The sequence below is a fragment of the Xenopus laevis genome, chromosome 1S, assembly GCF_017654675.1.
Source record: "Xenopus laevis strain J_2021 chromosome 1S, Xenopus_laevis_v10.1, whole genome shotgun sequence".
Taxonomy (NCBI): domain Eukaryota; kingdom Metazoa; phylum Chordata; class Amphibia; order Anura; family Pipidae; genus Xenopus; species Xenopus laevis.
In genome coordinates, this window is record NC_054372.1 from 94,585,647 (window position 1) to 94,610,859 (window position 25,213).

At 40.8% G+C, this 25,213-nt stretch overlaps 1 protein-coding gene across 2 annotated transcripts in view; it reads left to right on the forward strand.

Annotated features, from left to right (window-relative positions):
• The window catches only part of pde4c.S (phosphodiesterase 4C S homeolog), a 306,375-nt gene that overhangs the window by 156,894 nt on the left and 124,268 nt on the right, over positions 1 to 25,213 (forward strand). The window contains exon 1 of one of the 2 annotated variants that reach the window (XM_018243651.2): positions 22,086 to 23,048. The exons of the other annotated variant lie outside the window; for it this stretch is intronic. Coding sequence (XP_018099140.1) covers positions 22,855 to 23,048 — 194 coding nt within the window. The 5' untranslated portion in view covers positions 22,086 to 22,854. Of the gene's footprint in view, positions 1 to 22,085; positions 23,049 to 25,213 lie in introns of those variants that run through there. 2 annotated transcript variants of the gene reach the window in all.

Genomic DNA, 25,213 nt, shown 5'->3' on the forward strand with positions numbered 1-25,213 from the left:
AGGGCTTCCCCTCACCAGAGGTAATCAGGAAATATTACTAACCTCAGCACATAGATGGATCTATTTAATCAAAGGCAAGAAGAGCAAAATTAAACCAAAGCCACATCATCTATAACTCTGATAGAATATTCTTTCCTCCTGCTGGGTAATATTGTGTGAAGAATAGAATCACACTGATTCTGGCATTTAACCCAATTGTTGCTGGGTGCATAGAGAGCTGCATGCTGTGCTAAAGTATCAGTGGCATAACTAGATCAATCAAATGCAGGCGATGCACAACTATAACTAACAGCTTGTTGTAGCGTCGGCTGCAAGCTGCTGGTCCCCCTTGAGAAATGGCATTGGCCCAAAACGTTGCCTAGTTTGTTGGCACAATAAAACACCTTAACAAGATTGGGAGTGCTGCAGCGTGTTTCTTGGAGTGGCATAACTAAATGTTACTGGGCCCCACAGCAAAATAATTTAAGGGGCCCCCAAACTCTACAGAGGTTGTCCTGTTTTACCAATATATATTAAAATTAATATAGTAATGGTGATGGCACACATGGTGCTATGGTATTGCAGTAAAATACACCTCTCCTGCAAGAGAAAAAACACCTGAAAATACTCTTACATTTAAACATGATGATTCTGGCACCTATGCTAAATAATACTGCCCACACTCTTTATAGTATATGTAAGGCCTCTTTATTAACAGTGGACTATGGGCAAATTGCAAAATGGGTGTGCCTGCATCAATACTGGAGCAATATTTGCATCACAGAAAACTCATGTTCATAGGCATCAATATAGTTTCATGTGCCCTGGATCACAGGACCAGATTTCCAATTCATGTGACCCTTTCTGTTGATGGGTACTAGATCTGAAACAGACAAAGAGGATAGTCACCAACTCCCCTCTGCAGCTCTGCTAATTAGTAGGGTAGAGTCAAATTTGCATGCTTCTATATAGCCATGTTAATTGTATGCTAAATAGGGCAGGCACTCACCATATCTGGAAATATTCAGTGTATATCACTGTACACTGTCCAACGAGTAATTATTATTTATTATTTTATTAAATTCAAGGGAGGTTTCACAAAAATATTTGAAGTTGGACTATAAATTGTGTGTTAGAAGCTGCTCTGTCCATTTTCAAATCTGTTTACTGTATGTTCCATGCAGGGCCAACGTGCCTCTCAACCATGCTTTTAGAACCTAAACATCCGATTTTAGGCCACACAAATAATTAAACATCCTGAGCTTTAGATATTTCATTTTTTTAATGACAATGAAATGTGTGAGCAATTGCACCTTGTCAGATATCTGCACAGAATTGCTCTCTTTGGGACTGCTGGGTCATTCTGACCAGAGAGATAATAATATAGATTTTCTTGAGATTTTCAGACATTTTGTAAGGGGTGTCAAACTTGCCCTGTCCAACTGTTGAGAACTCTGACCCCCTAGCATCTTCAGTAAGGCAATTTATAAATGAGGATGCAGAGAACCAGTACACAACAGCTGGTGCACTATGGATTGAGTATCCCTGGAGTACATATTTATAAGCATGCATTTTAGCCTTATTTCTATAATTCTACAGGCATATGCAGCATTGAACATTTTTACAATACAGAAATGTACAAATGAGATATAAATTACATTAAAAGATATTGCCAGATAAGTGCCATTTGGTAAGAGTTATAGGCGGAAGGATGCCTATGCCCATAAAGTTTACTATTTATTCATCAATTAAAGTCTTATTTTTGTATACACGGCATAACTATTTTAGGAAAAAAAGGGGCCACTCAACTGCAGAAAATGGGGTTCATTTGCAGTGTTGTATTAGTGAGGGGCAGGTCGATGGGAGTAACATAGGTATCCAACAGCCCCCTATCGCCCCTAACTTGTGCGTTATTTATATGTGCAGGATTTTAGATCTGGGTAAAGCTGGCCATAGATGCAAAGATATAGTGGTATGAATCAGACTTTTGTAAGATGTGGATCATCCCAACATTTTTTTTTGTGCCATGGAGATCTGTCTTTAGTTGATCGGACAGGTTAAAAAATTTCTGTTGGCTAATGATAATATCTCTGCATGTATTGCCTATCTGACAATATCAATTGGTCACTAGAGTGTGTTGGACATAACTTTCGTATGGTTGCTGTATTGGGCAGAACATAATCTGATAATCTTTTACTACTTAATTTAATCTAAATAGTTAGTGGCAGGTTGGACGATTGGGACAATTTTTTGTTGGAAAAAAATCTGTACGCCTATGGCCAGCTTAACAGTGCAGAGACCAGCAACCCCCTGCACCCCCTAGCAATCCTGCACTTGTGCCCTTAATGTTTATAGGGGCTTATTACAATTTTTATTTCCATTGCCTCCCCTCTCTCTTCCTGAGTAAGTTGGTCAGTGTCTGCTTCTAACTCTGTCTACTGCCAGAGAGTCAGTAATGGTGTGGTGGTACCACGGGGAGAGGTTCATCAGGAGAACTGTGTCAATGAGGCAAGTTCAGATGTTCGAAAAAAACAGAAATTTGACAATTTGCAATTAGACCCCCCAGACCCAAAAAGGTGAGTGCAGGGGGGGGCAGCAACAGGTTGCCTCAGGGGCACAGAATGCCACCCTCAGTCAGTGTATCCCCCCACGCCTGGTACCACCAAAAGGGAGGTTTGATGTTGAAACTTTTTCGGTGAAAAGTTCATATGTTTGTTTGCAGATTTCTGAGCAGTGTTACTATATTTTAATTTCAGAATGGTGCAGATACATCAGCCAGTAGGAGTAAAGCACACAAGCTCAGCAGGTTAGAAACTGACCAAAGAAAGACCATGACCGGCAGTTAGTAGAACCCAACCTGTGAATTCAAAAGGCAGGATCTGCTTAGTGCTGGAGGAATACAAATGTTTAGGAATTAAATATTTTTTATGTTATAGCATTAGTCTTAATAGAAACAGCTATTATGTGCTTTCAATGTAACAGCTCCTTCATACTTACTAGTCCTTTAATTATATATATATTCTGTTAATCATTAGCTTTAAATAATAATTTAAGAAATGTTTAACAATGAAAGAACTGGACAAAATGATTGGTTTAAAAGAAATTTAAATATGTAGGCATGTGTCCATGTGAAAGATCTCTGCTGCCATCTAGTGGTCACACAAAGTAATGTAATAAATGGATATTTTTAACAAAGTAAAATGAAACATCTTTACAATCATAGAATCATTTCAGATTCTTGCAGCTCCTTGTGAGACTTTCCAGTTCACCTTACACTGGTTATTCACAACCTTTTGGATGATTTAGACTGCAGTATGGTAAGATAATTAGCAGTCTTAATTTTTTTGTTTTGCATTTTTTTAAACATTTAAGTTTTTTTGTTCTGCAGCTTTAATCATTAGAATTGCAACTACTATCTAGTTTCTAGCACTTAATTTTCCAAGCAACCGTGTAGCCATTTGGAATTCTAAATGGAAGATGAATAGGAGAGACCAGAAAAGGAAGATGAGTAGTAATAGTAAAATGAAGCCCTCATAGTGTCTGTCAGTGACCAGTGGCATAACTAGAGTGTGCTGGGTCCTCCTGAAAAAAAAATCTTTGGAGGTGCAAGCGGTCCCTACCTAGACAAACCCCCACCGTGCACCCCAGTCTCTCGCCCGCCTGTGTCTTTACAGCTATAGAGGCAGCAGGCCATGTGGTCCTCTGGGTCTCCCTGTTTCCCAGGCCACTCTTTGACTGCGGGGTCTTCCTCCCTAATAGTTACTCCACTGTCATTTTAAGTTACAGGCTGGAGTAAAAATGATAATAACACAAAAAAACATTAAAACAATAATAACTGGTTGAAAATATCAAAGATAAGTATACTAAAAGTTAACTTAGTGCTATATTGCTTAAAGTACCACAAAAAGCAGGTATGAAACCCCACTATAAAATGCTTCAATTTCTGCCAAGTAGTAATTACTGAATCTGGCTTAGGGTTTTAACTGTGAGTTAAAACTGGGCAAATGGGGGGGGGGGTATGATGATATAGGAGAGGGGCAAGAGATGATGGGGACAGGGATAATTATGTTAGGGATGCACTATAACATTGGGGCTGAGGTAGTATGAAACTTGGACATGGATGGATAAATTGCTGCTCAGGTTTTAGAATGTTGGATATGGACTGTCTGGTTCAAAACTGGATAGATGGCAACCCTAGTCTGGCAGCACCCTGCACCTTGTGGCAGATAAAAAAAACCAACACAAAGTGCAAAGTGCAGCATTGGCAGATGCAGGACAGACATGTCCTTACTGCCTGCCATAGGACAGTGGTGTAACAGTCACCCTGCTATAGTTCCAGAGATACACCGGGGGAGATAGGCACTCACTCTATGTATCACCTTAACTGGATGCCCCTCCCCCTTAGCTCACAACAACATTGTAAATATATAGAAATACTTCTGTACCCGCTATAGTTCCAAGGGTACTTAGGTCAAAAATGTTCCCTGGGGCTGATTTAATGTGCAAATGCCCAGGGCATATATCTATATATAATTTGTGATAATGCTACCCTTAAAGTGAACCTAACTATAAGGCAAGTAATAGAGAAATGGTTTGTGTTTACTATAGTACAAACGGGCCTAGGTGCACTGCTTGGACCGAAATCAATGGGAAAGAATGAACCGTAACAAAACAGTAAAATAAAAAGTAAAAAATTATTAAAAAAACATATACATACCGTACTGTATATATGTAGAAGAGCTTGCCTAGTGAATTCAAACGAGGGATCTGCCATTCCAGGGGCATCCTTCAAAGTCAGGTCACATGAAAAGTCTGGTTGTGGTGAATGTGGTCTTAGCGAGCTCTGAGCAAATTCTCTTTTAGCCCTTTTAATAATACACGCCTGCCTGGTTCCTTCTAAGCCATGAACTTGGACTCACTCAGCACAAACATTTTAAGGACAGCATACACAACAAATGATGCATACAAGGGGGTTATGTATTATAGAAACCAATCAGCAGGTGCCATCTTTATTGGTTGCCACAGGTTGCTGCACCTGGGCAAATGGTGGCAATAATTTTGTGTGGGGTCACAAGTGCTGCGTGCAAATTTAAATTTAGGTTGCAAATTGCCTTTTTTTTTTTTTACCCATAGTGCTTGAGGTTGTGTTGCAATTGCACTTGTGTTTTTAAGCAAAATGGCTACAAGTCTAGCATTTTGGGAATGGGATTTGCATGACTTCTGGAGCACACATTTAAAACGGCTTTTGCATTTAATTCACTGGGGGCAAGTCTGGGGTGTTTACTGAGACAACGCTTTATGGGAACTGCCATGTCCAGGGTGGGGGTTTTACCTAAACAAAAAATTTTATAATTTTGCTAACAATTTAAAAGAGGTAGTAACAAATACTCCTACCCCCCCCCCCAGCTAGGTGTAACACTCTTAGTTATAACATTGCACAGTAATATTTGAACCCAGTAGCAGTTTTTAAAAACCAGTCTCCCCAACAAATATCCTTGAAAAGACCCACAGCACTGTTTATTTCAAAGCAGGTTCAGAGACACATAGGGGGTTATTTACTAAAACATCTCATACTTTACCTGAAACAAACACGACCTAACTCCCATCCACGAATTTGGCTAATTTACTGATGATTAAACTCGACAAAATCATATCAAAATTTTTTAGTTATTACGAATATCTGAAATTTTTCGGTCTATAGGCTTAAAAACTCTTGACAACCCCGACTTTATCAAGTTTTCGAGTGAAAACTAGCATCAAACACCCCAAAACACGAAAATAACATTTTCAAATGGTTAAAGGGACCTCTGCCACTGACATAGACAAGTTTTAGCTGGAGTATTTTCGAATTATGGGTTTTTTTTTTTTGCTGCTTCAGGGCATAAAATAGCATGAAAATTTTTAGTTTTTTTGTGAACCCCCCCCCCCCCCCAGATTTTTAGAGAATACAAAACTCAACCTTTAACCATACCATAGTCATGGTTGCAATTGGTGACAAGATTAAGTATTCTTTACAGATAAAGAAAGAGCTGGTGATCTTTGGTAGTTTTGATGTGAGTATACCTTACATATGGAGCGTCTGGGGTGGGCTAGTGATGGGGGCGGTAAACTGGTTACTTTGGGGAAGGAGCTTGTGACATCAGGGGGAAGGGGTTGGGGGTGGGACTGATGACGTGGCAATCAGTGACTGGCTGATCGCAATGTCCTTTCCAGATATCCTAATTTGGAAAACCGGACCATCAGTTTTCACCTGGACAGCCCTTCCAGAAATCTGGCTATACAGGTGAAAATCGGACAGGTGGTACCCTAATTGTATCTGTACTGAACCTTGAAATATTTTACTGCAAACATACTGTTTGTGAGTTAGCATTACAATCTTAGTTTTGACATTTCTGTCACAGGTCTGCCACTGTGATTTACAATAATTTTCCCCTTGTAGAGTGTAATAAATAGAGTCTGAAATGTAATCCAGTTGCCAGCGATCTGCAGGGGTGCTTCACCAATGAGGCAAGTTGAGGCTGTCGCCTCAGGCGGCGGCGCCCCACTAGGTACCAGGGGCAGCAAAAATGCTGCTCCTGGTACTTTAAGAGCTAATTTCTGGGGGAGGGGGGGCAGCAGCAACTGCTGCTGCCTCAGGCGGCAGAGGGGCCAGGATCGCCCCTGGCGATCTGGTTACTTCCCTGCAGGGCCGCCTTCAGGGGGTCACAGGGGGGACAGTCCTTCCGGGCCTGGAGGATTTTCAGCCTTGAGGGGGGCCCGGCTGCGCTGCACTGAACTGATTTCGCCAGCAAAATTTACATTGGTTGCGTCCCGTGCGTATGCATGACGTCAATATGCACGAGCGCAATTTAAACCGCCGCAGCCTGCCGCCTTGCGCACAGAAGTTTGAAGACGCGTCTTGAGAAAGAGCTGCTTCCTGGAGACAGAACTGCTTCCTGGAGCTGGGGAAGACACGGAAGACACTGCTGGAGGAAGAAGAAGACTAGACAGGAGAAGAAGACCGCACAGAAGAAGGAGAAGAAGTCGCCACTGGAGACCCCCAGTTGCAGGTAAGTGCCACTGATCAATGTGAGACCCTGATCCCACCATTCAGCGTCACTGACCACCAATGTGAGCCCCTGAACACCAATGTGACCCCCCCGTGTGGGCCCCTGGTCTCCCGTGTGGGCCCCCAGGCCCCTGAAGCCCTAATGTGGGCCCTTGTAGCCCCAATGCTGGCCCCTGAAGCCCTAATGTGGGCCCTTGTAGCCCCAATGCTGGCCCCTGAAACCCCGTGCGGGCCTCTGAAGCCCCACGCAGGCCCCTGAAGCCCCACGCGGGCCCCTGAAGCCCCACGCGGGCCCTTGAAGCCCCATGGGGCCCCTGCAGCCCCAATGTGGGCCCCTGCATCCCCCAAGGAAGGGCCACTGAACCATCAATGCAGGGCCCCTGATCACCCCATGCAGGGCCCCTGATCCTCCCAAGGAAAGGCCTTGATCACCCTTTTTTTGCCAAAATGCTTTTTTTACTGTTTCTATGCTTATGTCCATGTGACCTGGTGGGGGCGTGGTCAAGCGAGGCATGGCGAGGGGGCCCAGAAAATTTTATTGTGTGAGGCCCTGTGATTTCTGATGGCGGCCCTGCTTCCCTGGAAGATTCTACAATGTGAGTGACTCCCTCCAGTAATACAAACAGCTGAAATGCCAGATTGCATAAGAGCTCCAAAAGGAAACCTGTCCCTCCTCTATATCCTGTACAGACCTGTGCCTGTTCAGATGGGGAATGAGCAGTGATTAGTGAGAGTGCAGTCATGTTCCCCACCCGTCAAACAACAATCAATACGAGGAACAATACTTCAGCTTGTGTTCCATGTTAACTTACATTATAATGGAATTAGAAAGTAAAAAAAAAAGCAAAAGAAGTCCCTGAGTACTAGTCATGATATACTTCAGCTAGTGCCCCGTGTTAACATAAGGAAAAAAAAGGCAAAAAGGAGTGCCTGAGTTTATTTTCATTAAAATCATAAAATATCATGAAATAGGCTTTGGCTGTATCAATATTTGTCTCTTCCATCTCTGTGGAACCATGGTCTATATGACCAAGTACCTATAATTTTTCAGTAAAAAGATGCTTTCCCAAATGCAGAAAATATTTATTAAGTTCTGCAAATGGGCCAAGCCCAGTGGAGTATTCTCATGAGCTTTTGTGACCTGTTTAATTATTAACCTGCTGAAATGCTCTAAAGCACCGCAGATCATATAACCTGCCAGTTTCCATAAAATCTGTTTTATTTCCCGTTTCCTATAAAACAATACTTAATCGCCAAGGCTTTTGATATGCAATCTTACGATATTTGCCAAACTCTTTAAAATTATAACCAGCCAGCTCATACTGTATGTCTACCAATCAACAAAGAGCTACATTACTTAAACATTATATAGTGAATAAAGTACCCCCTCTTGTAAATCATAAGAATATTATAAGTTACCGAGTAGTTTCATGACCATAATATCCTCATATTTTGCATTACGGGGTACTTTATTTATTATAATACACAAGATTCAGTGAGTCATGTGACAGAAATGACATCAATACTCACCATTTATAACTGATGAAATCAGTACTCACCGTTTATAAGGATATAATTTACAAGATATTCATGGCTTTTGTGTATTATATACCTATTAAATGGAATGCTTTCTGAGCCTTGATAAAGAAATGTCTGGCACTATATTATATTTCTGTCAAGTACCCAGTACTTGTGCTCCCAGGAGATATGCATTGCATAATTGTGTTATTTTATTAAGGTTGTACAGAAAACTGGATTAACCAGTAAAAAAGGCTGCCTTAGGATGTGAGAGCTAATGGATGCAAAACTGAGCATGTATAGCACATGCTATTTACAAAGATACTTGTACCTATACATTCTCCTAGCAACTTTTGACAAATGCTCCCCTTTCATTTGAAATGTGTAGCACTGGGAGAATGTACAATAGGGCACCCTGGACTTAGCACCGGATCCAGCAATAACAACTGACTTACACCAAGCAAATTGGAAACTAAAGCCGTCATTGACACCATATACCTTGGCGTACCAAAAGTGACACCATTCCCACTTTAATTATGATCTGCAACTTGCAGGATTCATGAAAAATTGGCACTAATTTGCATACATACTGGAGCACTGAACACACACAGTGATGGACACTATGTGGCAGATTTACTAAAGGGCAGAGTGGGCTTCGCTAGCGAAAATTCGCTAAAACTACAATTCCCAGCTATGTCGGCAATCTATTAAAAGGAGGACTATTTTCTAGTGAAAAATCTCATCGCCAGCGAAGTTTCACGCCTTTTCAACAGGCGAATTTTCGCTCAGGCGAATGATTGCAAATTTATCAAAGTGCGGACTTTCCAATACGTTACCCATTTCACAAGAGTCTGTGGCAAATTGATAAGCTAAAGCTAAATCCTCAACGATCTTATGTCAGTGACATCATATCCTGTATGCCGAAAAGTCATAAAAAAAGACAAAACATTGGTGTTTTTTCATGTTTTAATGTGGGATTATGTTTAAAAGTTACTGATATTATTATTAAGCCTCAACGTTTCGATCCCCCACAGGGATCTTCGTCAGGAGCAAAAACAAACAAACATCCAGCACCCACAACCCCCCAGGATAGATATATATATACATATATATATATATATATATATATCTCAAATCCCAAAATCACAGCACTCTCGATAATCAGTCTCTCGTTGCCTGGGTGCATGTCACTAGTAACGCATACGATCCTGCAATGATGAAGCCGCACTCACAGGTCTTATCCAAAGGTATAAAGAATTTATTAAGAAACGAACGTTTCGGCTGCGTCTCAGCTTTGACAAAGGCAGCCAAAACGTTAGTTTCTTAATAAATTCTTTATACCTTTGATAAGACCTGTGAGGTGCGGCTTCATCATTGGAGGATTATATATATATATATATATATATATATATATATATATATATATATATATATATATATATATATATATATATATATACACACATATACATATATATATATACACATATACATATTTAATTTGTTTAACCATTTGAAGGTCATGCCACATTTGTTTTAGGGTGGGCTCATGACTAGGACAATAGAGGATCTGTTGTCGTTATTTTGCTTCCTTGGACATTTTTAATAAGTGGCCACTTCCAGCATTTGCACCAACATGTACCTGCCATATTTATATTGATGTAAGCATAAGTTTGTTAATGAAGTTTTGCTAGGAAGAAAGAAATCTCAGAGGTTACTCATTTTCGCTTGCGAAACTCCGCCAGCATTCATCTGCCAAGACAAAACTTTGCATTTTGATAAATACATGTATTCGCTGCAAAGTGATGTCTGACAAAGTTGCGCGAAGTATGGTGAAGCCTTATGAGGCGAAAATTTGCCATTTCGTAAATTTGACCATATGACGCTAGCTATTACGCTACAAGTCAGGGGAAAATGCTGCATGGTGAATAAAAACCCATGGTGATTCGTAGCTGCAAAACTAAACTTTGTGCTCAGTTCATAAATGAGCCCTAGTGTATCCATGTGTTAAAGAACCAGTAACTAACATTTTTTTTTAGTTAAAAAAAACCATTATAGCCCCCTTCAGTAACACCTCCATAAAGCACAACAATAACAATTTTTAATGCTTTATTTAAGAATACCATTAAAAAAAATCTGCTTCCAATTGTAGGGATAAGGCGATATCCCTTCTGCTACATCTAACGTGCACACTCCACATCTCCTAGCCCGACTTCTAAAAACCGGAAGTCCGTTGCTGCAGTGCTAAAGACAATTTTTTCAGCCTGCCTGTATAATCCATTAAACAAAGTGCTCCAATTTAGATTCTAGCCGGCGGGAAGGCTTTTTGGGGAGATTAGTAACCCGAAGAAGAGGTTATTAGTCACCGGGAGACTAAATCTCTTTGAATCTTCCCGTGTGTCTCTGCCCTCACAGGAGAGCCCCATCATCTTGCTGTCATGCCTTCACAACTCACAGCTCTAACCAAAATAAACCAGGACAGCAAGAATGTAAGACTGCCCACACATCTCCTCACCGCAGAACTTAGATGAAAGGAATTTAAAGCAAGGGGCAGAACAATAAAGCAGGCTAAAGATTGCTTTTAGTGCTGCAGCAGCTGACTTCTGGTTTTAAGAGATATCTGGCTAAGAGATGTGGGCGTGCATGTAGTCTGCAACGGAGGGCATGTCGCCATATCACCTTATTCCACAATACACTGCACAACAGGAAGTATACTTTTATGATGGTATGTGTGAGTAAACCATTACAAATAGTTATCTTTGTGTATGATATACATATTATTGGAGGGGGGGGTTACAAAGGATTTTTAACATAAAAAAATTCATGTTATTGTTCCTTTAAGATGGCCATAGGCACAAGGATAATATCATACGAATCTTCGTTTCATACAGTTTTCGGAGCGTGTGGATTGTCCCAGCATTTTTCATGCCATGACAATTGGTAATATAGTCGATCGACAGGTTAAAAGATTTCTGTCGGCTAACTATAATGCCTCTGCTTGCATTGCCTATCTGATGATATCAGTGAGTGACTGTCACTACTATTTGTCAGACATAACTTTTACAAAGTTGCTGTCTGTGAATAAATGACCAGAACATCATCTGATTTGCTCTTTTTACTACTTTATTTAATCCAAATGGTTAGTTGTATGTCGGTAGATTGCACCACTAGATTGTTCTTCGGCCATAAGGATATATCTTCATGTCTATGGCCAGCTTTACTCTACCTGCCTTCTAAAAAATTTGCACATGGGTTAATATGCTAACCTGAGCATCATGCAGGAAAATTGTGCAACCCAACAGTTTATTTCAATTACACTCTGGGATTGTAATAAACAAGGGAAAGTTGTGCTCACCGCTAATTTTAAAACCATTAGCTGGGGGTGCAATTAGGCTGTGACCACAAAATACATATAGAAAAATACAAGAGTCCTCTGCACTCAACCCATTATCAATATCTTGAGACATTTTGTGCATACAGCAACTAAAAAATGCCTTGCCCTTTAAACAAAGCAGGGATTGTTTGTCCATATATTGCAATATATTTAAGCTGGCCAACTACGTCAAAGTCATCCCATATCTGGCCAGTCCTATGCTCAAATGGCATCTGATTCATTAAGAATTCTATTGCTTCATTTTACAAAGGGACTAAGTTTTACCTGCAACTTACTAGCTGCTTTCAAAAGTAAAACTCCCAATCTTGGCTCTTTGGGATAAGTCTGGGATTGTACATATGTTTAGAGGAGGTGGATAAACCCATTCTGCTTATCTCAAACAGGCTGCCTTGACTACCTTTAAGTTGACCATAGACATGAACATTTTTCGACCAATTTTCGTGTGTGATCCAACAAATCCGTCAAATTATTATTTGTGGGCACCAAATGATCGTGCAGGTTAGAACATTTTCATTGTTCACAGTGAGATTTATCCATTGTCCACTTGTTTGCAGGGCCAAGCAGGCAGCTACCCACAGTTTCCTAGCTTCAACTAGACAATATCACTTGAATTGGTATTTTTTGTTGATGGACAAATCATGCATTTAAATGATCGTTTCAGGTACCACTATAAAGAAAAGATCTTTTAAAAATCTTAACACCTATGGCCACATTAAGTTTGGAGATTGCGACCCCTTAAGCTTCAGATTGACTGTTGACCACACATGCACCAGAGTCAGCAGTCAGTTTAATTTTAAACTTTAATGTGGTTAGGGGCCACACATGTAATTATACAAATTTATTAAGAACTCGTCGAATTGCATGAAATATCTGTGCATGTCTTTGGATCTTTATGCAAGTAATATCCACTAACATGTTTTTCAAAGACTGGGGCAAAAAGCCATGAAAGCCTAAGACACCAGCACCTCTAAATATTGACCATTGCTATAATGATATCATCTTAGGTATTGTTATGTATAAGATAAAAGTTACTAAGTTATGGATTCAGAATTATTAGATCTAGATCTGTGTTTTGGGAATAAACTGATATATATATTGTGCGCTTCTGCTAGCGAAACCCAAGGCCACTGCACATATTTCAGCACAGAAAATGGAGACTGACCACCTTAAAGATTTCAAATGCAATTTTGCTGGCTTTTATTTGAACAAAACAACATCTTCAGCCCACTAGCTTCACATAAGCATTTAACAGTCCCAATTCACACCCTCACTGGTGTACACATTAACTCACTATTTGTTTAGCCCTCACTGGCTTTCAGAGTACACAAATCCCAGAATCCTCTCTAGGGCACACTTGAGACACTTGTCTCCTGGGAGGGTTTCTCTTTTCCTCTCAAGTCATTTGGAGCTGTCTCCAACTCAGGGGGATTCACACTCTTTCACGCTGCACACAGACACCTTCCCTCCACTCAAGGAGGTTTTTATGTGGCCCCTCACCCTCCTCCACTCAAGGAGGTCTCTAGGGGGAAGCTCTGAGGTGTTGTTCCACACATACTTTTAACTACAAATTAATTAGCAAACTACCTCTAATTAGGCAGCTGCAAAACCTTACAAGGAGCAAGGAATGGAAGCACACCCTGATCTCTTCCATTACATCCAGGGACCCATAATCCAGCTTTAAGACAGTACTGAAATAAACAGTTACTAGCGGCAACTAGCCCATGAGTTTACATTTCACCAGCCTAATGCTGGTGAAATGCACACAATATTGTGCCCTTTAGACACCCATTTCTTACAACAGATGTCTGAGAAAATCCCATTCATTAAAGGTACTTTTGTGAAAAGGAAATCGTTGCACTTGTGCTTTCCCTTGCTTGGTCTGTCTAGCCTCCCTTTCTGAATTAGGTGCACTGTGACTATTGACACAGGTGACAACCTTTGGCAATTGGAGCAGCGCACTTACACCTAAAGAATCATACAAAGACATTATTTTCTTATTGCGTAATAAGAAAATGTTCAACACAATTTTGTATGATTCACACAATGAGCAAGCACAAGTGCAATTATTTGAATGCACCAGCTGCAATTATGTCTAGACTACAATTACACTGGAACTTTGGGAAAAATTCCATGGTGGGTAAAAACCATGGTTGTTGCATCCAAAAGTGCACTTTGCCCACTGTACTTATGGGTCATAAATGAACATTACAGGTTTTTTACTCTCAGTAAGTCCCTGGCTCTTCAATTTGTGACTGTTATGCTACTTTAAGGGGCATATTTATCAAGGGTCGAATTTCGAATTTGAAAAACTTCGAAATTCGAATTCAAAAAGACCAACTGAAATTAAGGTTTTTTTGGCCGAATAGGTCAGTTTTCAATCAAATAGGTCCGTATACAACCGAATTCGAATCGTACAAATCAAATTAATAGCGCATTTGATCGAATTCAATTCTAATTTTTTCCCAAAAAAAACTTTGATTTTTCAAAGTCCACCAATTGACTTCAAATAGATTTTAGGAGGTCCTCCATAGGCTAAAACAGCAATTCAGCAGGTTTTAGATGGCGAATGGTCGAACTCGAATTTTTAAAGAGACAGTACATGATAAATATCGATATTAGAATTTTCGATTTTTTTTCAAATTCAAATGGAATTTGTACTATTCCCAAGTCGAGGTACACAAAAATAGCTCGATATTTTTTTAATTCGAAAATTCACCTTGACCTTTGATTAATCTGCCCCTAAATGTACTATTTACATCCCATTAAAAAGACACCAAGAGCTTTGGTGGAAGCTGCATTTTGACAAAAACATAGTACTTTACTTTTCATATAACCACCCTCCTTTATAATTGAGCCAAATGGCCAGAAATTCAACATAAAGCAGATAAGATATCTTAAGTCATAAACAGATAGCAAGACCCACTTGTGTACTAATGTTGCAAAAACACAGACAACCATTTGTTCCCACTAGATTAAAATCATTTTTTGAAGAGATGATATTTTTAAGTGAATGTATTTTACAACCATAATATCTATGTAACATCTTTTTGAAACTAGCATAGATGTGCCAAACAGTAATTCTGTCCTGCCAGCAGTAATTCTGTCCTAGTTGTGTTACTGATGACATGATTTGCAAATTTTGCAAGAAGGGACAAGATGTTCAGTGGTTTAGCACTCAGGCTAATTATATTCTGCTTAAGCCATGATACACAGGTTATATGATCCATTACATGACCTTTCCAATCTGCCTTTAAATTAAGTGTGGTGTCCAAGCAAATAAACGTACATTATAAAACCACATGCTGAGATTTTATAATCCTAATAGTCAAGTATAGGACTCATAAGAACTTAAAGGGGGGTGTTGGACTGGAGTCTCCGCCACCACAAGTGCCCACCACTCCAACTGTGGAGGCCCCCACTCTTGTGGTTTTGAATTTATTTGTAAATGTATTTGCTATAAAAAGTAGTATTTGTTTATCCCTTTCTATTCTCTGGTACTGACTCAAAACAATGTCATAGAAGTCAGTGTTCCTGCAGGTATGTTAATCAGATGGCTTGCAACATTCATCAATGTTTTATCATTGTCCAGTCAGAACCAAGAGTGCTGAAAAAAGTAATCTGTAAAATGTGTACTACTGTCAGTAGCAATTACCTTCATGAATAACTGTACAACCACTAAAAATATGCAATTAATGTTTATTGGAAAGTTACTTAGAAATGTTAGTCCCCTGGAGTGGGTTTGACGCTTTGATTGGTTTCATTCTTTTATCTATATTTATGCTCAACTCACAATGTTGCACACATGTTACATTCTGGAGGAAGCCATGCTTTCCTTGTCAGAACAACAATTTACATCATATCAATCAACTCCTGTGAAACAGTGGCCAGAATTCCACAAAAAAATGGCAGAACGTTTGATGGTCTTATCATGAAATAACAACTGAAAGTAGCACTGCTCAGACATGGGACAGCCAACCTCAAAAAAAGTGTTTCTATTTGCTGCTAACAGTTATGTGAACAAAGGCACACTCCATTCAATGCTTCTGCCAAAAATCCAACATTTTCTTTTATTCAAGGTGAGATCTCAGCAAACTTTCAGGGTCAAGCCCCTTCATCAAGTGCACTCTCAGCTTGAATAAAAGAAAATTTTGGATTTTTGCAGAAGAATTAAAAGGAGTTTGCCTTTGTTCATATATTTGTTTGAATTACACAATTGCTCCGGTTTGCAGCAGAGCTAACATTGGGCACCTTGCATCGGTTAATGTGAATTATTTTGTCAGAGGATAAAGGCAGAAGGAAGCTTTGGATTGTATACTGCTAACAGTTATGCCCTGTCCAGTTGCAATAATCTAATGTAACCTTTTGCGCACAGCCGACAAGTTGGGCATTTTGTTGACCTAGTTTTCTGTCACACCTGATCAGTTTTCAGAATTGCAGGCTGTCCCATTTTAAGCTCCAGTCACTTGATATTCAAAACTTCTGCAGCACGTGTACCTTCAAAACTAACCTTGCGTATACCATTCAGATTTAGCAGCAGTAAATATTCAGGATGTCCCAACCTCACTCAAACATGATCTGTCACAAGGTGTTTGCGTTTACATATATTTTTTGACCAGATTAATGTTTATATCTAATTGAATTTATTTATAAAAAAGTAATTTTAGTATTTGTTTCTATTTAATGTATGTGCAGATGACTTTGTGACACCTATAGGTACATGGATAGTTGCAAGTGCTGACTAGGCTGTGTGACCTTAGACTTAAAGGACCAGTAACATCAACATTTTTTTTTTTTTGAAAATTCGTTAGTATACAACAAAAAATAAACACCAAGACAAATTAAACTTTTAAATTGCAAAGCCTTTATTAAGAAATAACTTACCGAAACTCCACTTCCTGTCCTCTGCAAAAAAAAAGGCGAAAGGGCGACCATCCATCCTGCAGAGCTCGATTTCTCCTCCTGGCTATTCTAGTGTCAGTCTGCATCACTTCACCTATTCCCAGCAGCAGCAGATACTGAGAGACCTGGATCAGTGGGGCGCGCATGCCAACTGCTCTGGGATAAGTCTCCTGGGGTTGTCAGTTGTTCTGCTGAAGGCAAAACACTATGGTCTTGATTTACTAAGATATTAACTGTTCAAAATGAATTGCTCATTGCTGCTATGGTCACATTGGGCAGCATAATAAAGTTGGAATGTAACTTTTAGCATGATGTAAACAGGAGATTTCTAACAATTTAAAAAAATTGGATTACCAGTTTCCTTTATTTTTAAAATTCATTTTCTGGAAATTCAAGGGAAGTAAAGGGAAGAGAATAATTAATCTACTTTTTAGCTTTTAAAAGGTGTATTTAATGTGCAGATTGTGTGTAAACATTTTAATCACATTAATTAATGTGTGTCTTATTAAATATATTTAATAGAAAGTACATTGAAACTTTAGCATGTATCATACATGCATAATATTTTTTAGATATTTGAATTTGCACATGTAAATATGAACACACTTTATTAAAGGAACAGTTCAGTGTAAAAAAAAAAAAAAACGTCCTACTTTACAGTTCTCTAACTCTGAGTTAAGCTGGCCATAGACGCAAAGATCTGATTTTTGGACCGTGTGTGGAGAGTCCCAACATTTTTCGTCCGGAGATCGGTCGTTAGGTTAAAAGATCTCTGTCGGCTGCCGATTATATCTCTGCAAATATTGCCTATCGTACGATTTTCAGAGGGAGACTGTCACTAGCTTTGGTCGGAAATAACTTTCTTACGATTGCTGTCAGGTGCAGAACATCGGCTGATCTGTTCTTTTCTACTTTATTTGATCAGAATGGTTAGTGGCAGGTCGGGAGATCTTTGCATCTATGGCCAAATCACTTTAAGGGGGATACATGGGACATAACTTTTTTTTATAGATTCCATTTTTGCCTAACTAACTATATTAGAAAACATTTTATTTTGCACAGCCTATTTACCCAGTTTTTATTTTTATACTAAACTATTCCTTTAAGCCCTGTGGCATATTAAAGGGGAAGAGTAACTTGGGGAGGCCTATTTACTAAAACTTGACGTTTTCTCACTATATCAAAATACATTTTGACCAAACTCCCAAACCCCCATAATTTACGAATAATTATTTAAAAAAAACAAAAAAACAGTGCAACAACATCCTGCAACAATTCGTATGGTACAACTTTTTTTCTTTTGTTGCCCGAAATACTCCAAGAGTGCTGAAAAAAGTAATCTGTAAGATGTGTACTGCTGTCAGTAGCAATTACCTTCATGAATAACTGTACACCACTAAAAATATGCAATTAATGTTTATTGGAAAGTTACTTAGAAATGTTAGTCCCCTGGAGTGGGTTTGACGCTTTGATTGGTTTCATTCTTTTATCTATATTTATGCTCAACTCACAATGTTGCACACATGTTACATTCTGGAGGAAGCCATGCTTTCCTTGTCAGAACAACAATTTACATCATATCAATCAACTCCTGTGAAACAGTGGCCAGAATTCCACAAAAAAATGGCAGAACGTTTGATGGTCTTATCATGAAATAACAACTGAAAGTAGCACTGCTCAGACATGGGACAGACAACCTCAAAAAAAGTGTTTCTATTTGCTGCTAACAGTTATGTGAACAAAGGCACACTCCATTCAATGCTTCTGCAAAAAATCCAACATTTTCTTTTATTCAAGGTGAGATCTCAGCAAACTTTCAGGGTCAAGCCCCTTCATCAAGTGCACTCTCAGCTTGAATAAAAGAAAATTTTGGATTTTTGCAGAAGCATTAAAAGGAGTTTGCCTTTGTTCATATATTTGTTTGAATTACACAATTGCTCCGGTTTGGCAACACATTATTTGATTTAACTACCCCAAATACTAAATGTGGCTCTGTAACATCCAGATCTGACCCCCTTTCTGCACTCAGTCTCCTAATAGCAACTGGGCCCAAAAATGGCAGAACCTTGTACATGACAGACCAACATTCACATTATCTCTATGGTGCATATTGGTTATGGCAAACTCAGGCTCAGTTGGTTGTATTTAAAAAAACACTGCTTCTCTGCTTTTGTGAAAAATCAAATAAAGTCTTAGAACCTACTGATGTGTCGACATTGGCCTGTGTATAGGGACCTGTAGATGAGGGTACCAGCTTCTTAACCCTGCATGTCTCACAATATATGTCTTTGTACAATCCCCTGTATAGGGTCACCTCATATTCATTTTTACACACTCTGTCTGTCTCTTTCAGCAAAGCCAGACAGACCCCTGAAGAAACTGAAGTGCTGGAAAAAAAAATCCCAAATTATCTGATATTGTCTAGCTGCTTTGGATATCGTGTAGCTGCTTGTGTCCTGGTTGTGTAACTGCCGCTGCCCCCTCTCCACATAGTGACTGTGGCAAAAGATAATTGGCAAGCCAGCTTGGGCCAATGAGTAGTGGGCAAGGCTTCCCAGTTACAAATTTTGTCCCCTAGTCTGTTGATGTCTAGTTACACTCAGGCCTGGATTTGTAGGCAAGGCCCGGGTCTAGGGTGGCAAAAATTGTGGAATTACATTTCATGTGCTGGCTGCATCAAAACTGTGATTTTGCCAGCAGTTTGAATCTCCCTTCCACCCAGTGTCCAGTGGAATAGAACATGCTAGATCAGAAAAAGCAGAGCCGCCTGGGAATCTGCAAGCAGCAGGGTGGTGAGATAATTGTGACATAAGGAGGGGGGCAGAAGAAGGGGTTCAGAGTAACTGCAGAGGGGTCTGGCCAAACAGTAGGGGGGGGGTCGGTGGGAACAGTGAGGGGGCCTAGGGGCTCAGCATCTTTAAATCTGACCCTGGTTACACTTCTTGGTGTTGACTCTAGGAGGCTGCTTCCTAAGTCCTTTGGTGATTCCTTCTAAACTCATATTAAAGGAGAAGGAAAGGTAATTTTTAATACCTATTTATAATCGTTGCTTGGGTGCACCCCTCCTGAACCGCATCATTTCCGCAGCACAATTCCGTCTCCCGCACTGATACTATGCCTTTGAAGTTTTCACACTTTACAGTCTTTGCGGCAGCCATGTTATCCAGTTGCGCGTCACGTCCTGTGTCTGGCTGTTGGAACTGCGCATGCGCTAAATTGATTCCTCCCCCATGACATCTCACGTCACACATACAGCGCGTCACAAACTAGGCATCTCTCTGCTGCATATCTCTCTGTGCCAATGTAAAAACAGACCTCAGAAAGACTGATCGAGATACAGACTTCAGATAGACTGAATGATTATTGTTAAGTAAAACGCTAACGTCCCAGAGAAATATAAAAGGGTTCTGTCCATAGAAAGCACAAGATATTACAAGGAACTTTCGCGTTGCCGCATAGCAACCATTCCTATTGGTGTTGCAGCTTGAAGGGGAGAGAAGGGTGAAGTAGCATTGTACCACCTAACCTTGACGATCGCATGGGGGAAGTAACGGTTACTGTACGCATGTGCAGGGCTAACAAAAATTATACTGCGCATGTGCAAGCCCTATTAGAGATGATTAGGGTACAGAGAGGGATGGCTTTTTTATTATATGCACTTCTCAAAATTTCTAACGAATATCTGGAATTACAGAAACTGGAAAAAAACATATAGAGCAATGATTCTAGTAAGTATCTCTCCACTGTATGGCCAATCTACACAACGTTATTTATATTTTACCTTTCCTTCTCCTTTTAAGTTTGTACCCATACACATTACACTACAGGTATACAAAGTGTTCTTCCCTAAAATGGAAGTTCACCTTTAATTTAGCTTTTAGTATGATGTAGACAGTTATTTTGATGCGATTTGACTTATTTTATACTTTTTATAGTTGCTGTGTCCTATGTCCATAGCATTCGTTAGGGCTCTTACACATGAGCGTTCCGACCTGCGCTCCGTTTTTTGGCGTTCAGCCGCAGGGGAGCGCAGGAATAGACGCAAGTCATTATTTGAAATGGGGCTGTACTCACTCAGGCGCGTGTAGGCGCCGAACGCAGGAAAAATGCAGCATGTTGCGTCTGAACCTGCGTTCGGCGCCTACACGCGCCTGAGTGAGTACAGCCCCATTTCAAATAATGACTTGCGTCTATTCCTGCGCTCCCCTGCGGCTGAACGCCAAAAAACGGAATGCAGGGGAGCGCAGGTCGGAACGCTCATGTGTAAGAGCCCTAATAGAAATGGGGAACCAGAGCCAGGAACAAGGCACCTGCAGAGAGTGTCTCAGGGCATCTAGGGCTGGTGAGCTGTATGCAAATTGAATTTTTTACAAATACAATTTTTTTTCCCTGAATTCTAGTGTTATAACAGTTTCCCACAAAATAGTGTCTGCCAGAACTTGTTCCATTCAGTGTGCTTCTTCACATCAGTATGAATGCAATTATGCAAAGTAGCGTGGCAAATCACCCACAAGTTTTGGCTGGCATTATACTTATTGTATTTGTGTATGAAAGGTGGATTTCCAATGTGCGGCGGCGTCAGTTGTGGCTATGGACATAGGTCATTAAAGGATCAGTAACACTTAAAAAATAAAGTGTTTCAAAGTAATGAAAATATCATGTAGTTGCCCTGCACTGGTAAAACTGGTGTATTTGCTTCAGAAACACTACTATAGTTCATATAAACAAGCTGCTGTGTAGCAATGGCAGAAATTGAAAAAATGCTATATGGCACAGGATAGATAATGGATAACAGATAACACCATTAGACAGACAGAGCTTATCTGCTATCTGCTGTGTAACTTGAGCCTGTTCTCCTTTGAATCGCTGCCCCCATTGCTACACAGCAGCTTATTTATATAAACAATAATAGTGTTTCTAAAGCAAACACAGCAGTTTTACCAGTGCAGGGCAACACTGCATTGTATTTTTATTACTTTAAAACAATAGATTTGTTTTATGTTATTGGTCCTTGAAGGTAATCCTGCAATTACTGCCAAGTCCAGGTTCCTCTGCACACTAAGCAGCTGGTTTACAGCTTTTCATTTGCACTGTTATGTACCCCCTCCCCATTTTTCTATCCCTTCCAAAACATACCTCCCACTATCCAGAGAAGGACTCGCCCTTTCCCCTAGTAGCCATGACACCTTATCAGGCAGCACCGCTAGGCTTCTGTGCCTTAGCTGCAGAGCAAGGGTAGGTGTTCCCTCTGTTTACTTAAAGTATCCCAGCTAAAATACACATAGGAAACAGTACAGTACTATCAGTGGAATTGTTGCAGATCCTAATGTCACCAATCACACACAATCATCCTGAAATACTTACAGTTCGCCTGACACTTATTTAAGCAATAAGGGACTGTTTCTGTGCCTGAGTAGATGAAAAAAAGGCAAGGAATGCAAAGGGTGTCTCTAAAGGCAGAGAGGCGGAGGAGAGAGAAGACAGGGCTGCTACAGTGTGAGAGTAAGTCAGATCCGTGGCTGCTTGGAGGAAGGAAGAGCTGCTGCTGAGTGACGCAGAGCCGTCCCGGGACAGTGCCTCAGCGCACAGCACGTTCCATCCCCACCTGCTACCATCTGTACGGGACGCAGTTTAGGACATCGTCAGGAGAGGTTTTCTCTGGTGCGACTTTCAGCTTCCCAGCTACTTTCTTCTGCCACAGTTGCACGAGCAACAGATGTGATGGTTGCAACCACGGCCGGCAGTGCAGTGTAGGCACTTCCATGCTCGGACTCCAGCACCAGGAATGCTGGCTTTTTAGCTGGGTTGGGAGCCTGCAAGTGCTGAGCTAAACTGGGGCAAACTCAGTATTCACATTGTACTTAGCACACAGACCTGCACGTCTTCTCAGTGCTGTGACCTTTTCTCAGGATAACTTTACATAAAACACAGTGGCAACAAGCTGTGGAGCTCAAGCTCCTGTCACTACACTATTCGCACTCACACTTCCAACTCTTAGCACTTGTACTTCAGCGCCATGCAGATGCCAACACTGAGTGCGTCCCCTCCCCAGAGGAACCCCGGCCGCCTCTCTCCTCTGGCTTCACCTCGGACTTCTCCACTGGCTTCCCCCCTCAGCTCCCCTCGGAACTCTCCACTGCTTCTCCGCAAACTGCTTATGAGCCGCAACAGCCGCATGCAGAGACGCTTCACTGTGGCGCACACTCCCTGGTAAACTGGTACTTTTACTTACAAATAGGCTTTGTTTTCCTAATAACACTTATTTTCCCTTTAAAGAAGACAATTTGTGTAAAAAATAAGAATGCACCAGTGCACTATACTCATTTATATATAGAAGAATTGTGCTTAAAAAAAGTAGTGTTTCAGGCTGATTTATTGAATATTTCTGCAAAAACACTAATAATCCTCCTTTCCCATCCACTTCCTGCTCCCTGAATTCGCAGGGGGAGCCGGTGGATCTCAGCTCACTGTACTGTAGGACAGGAACCAATCAGCAGCTAGCACGACCTGATAGGGAACTAAAGCCTGTCTGTGCTTGTGTGACTGCAGGGCTGTGATTGGCTGTCCCCCTCCTACTGTGCTTCTGGCAGGGACTGTTAGGACATGCCCACAACTCATTTGAAACAGAGATCAGAGAACTAGTGATGTGCGGGTCGAGAATTTCTCGACCCGCACCCGACCCTAACCTGCCCGCTCCTTACTCTCATCTGACCCGGGCCCGCTGCTCCCCTTTATTTATAGACCCGCGCCTGCCCCGCAGTGAGGTCACAAAAGGGGCGGAAATCTACATTCCGGCGCCGGAAGCCGGCAGTACAAGGTACCTGCGACCCGTGCATTTTGTCCAGGGGTCGGCCCGAACCCGCCGACCCACAGGCCTCGGGTCGGCCCGCAGATCACTACAGAGAACATCTATAGCGAGCTCCAATAAAGGGGCTATTTTTTAAGATAATACATTTTTAGCATGTAAAACAACACCATATACTTATTATAATTGCCTACAAAATGAGGGTTTTTTCATTTATCCCATATCTCTCCTTTAAAGTTATACTTTCAGGCATGTTTTGCTTATGAGTAACTTTCATTCCCCTCCCAACGCCGACTTTTAGTGCCCTTGCCCTAAAATAGCATGCACTGTAGCTTTTGTGCAATTCACTTTTTGAATTGGCATCTGGTCTGGTGAATGGGGGGAAGGTGTGGTGCATTTATTTCTTACTGCCTTTGTGTGTGTGTGAATCCCATCACTTCCAGCATATGTTATCACTAAAGCAATTATCTTGTAGAAATGCTGCAAAATCATCTATTTAGGTAGATGGGCTTGTACCCATCATTTCTAGGGATCCAATAAGGTGTTCAGGGAAATGAACCACATAACAGCTCAGCACCCCTGAAAACCACTATGTTTCTCCCTTGCAACAATTTGCTGTTGAGTAGTTCTCTGTTACTTTGGACTGGAGTAATGTTAGAAATGTAGGTGTACCCATACCCAGTGTCACCAGGAAAATAGAGGGCATAATAAATCTCAGCTCCCATTAAATCACCAGCTATATGTTTTTTCCACTCATCTCATTGGTCAGATTGGCAAGCCTTTTCTTTTGGGGTCAGTGGCGGAACTACCGGGGTAGCAGGGGGTGCGAGCGGGCCAGGGCCCGCACCCCCTCAGGGCCCCCCCGGCGGTCCGTGCGCCACTAACAAATGCGGCCGTACGGAGGGGGGCGGGGCCCGGCTGCGCGTTACGCACCAGGGAACGCCCCCCTCTAGGATCGCTACTGTTTGGGGTTAATGGATGTCCAATTCAAGCTCAGCACCTTTGGCCTTTGTCACAAGGCTCTGCTGATTAGTTCTGTTCAAGCTTTTACAATAAATATGTATTGATGTCATAACATGCCCTTTCAAATACAACCTAATTTCCAAAACATTATAACCATTGTGCTATTATCCGTACTGCTTTTAGAGTAGAGGGATTGGAGTTTATTAGAAGTACTACACCCTCTTGGCTAATTCAACAGCAAGAACATCTCTAGGAACTGGCTAATCACACACCTGTTAGAACATGAAGTGCAAACAGTATTTGCAAAGCAATAGTTGTAGGATTTTTTTTCAGTTATTTCCCTTTTCCTTGTAATAATGAAGCAGTAACTTGTACTTCTTCACAACTAGGATATAATTAATCCTTATTGGATGCAAAGCAATCCTCTTTGTTTAATTCATGTTTAATCAATATTTTAGTAGAAGGTAGGGAGATCCAAATTACGGAAAAATCTTTTATCCAGAAATTCTGGATAACAGGTCTCATACCTGTATTGCATTCACATTATACCATATTGTAAAAAATACAAGTATGGATTGTATTTAAAATACTTGGTTTTGTGGTTTCT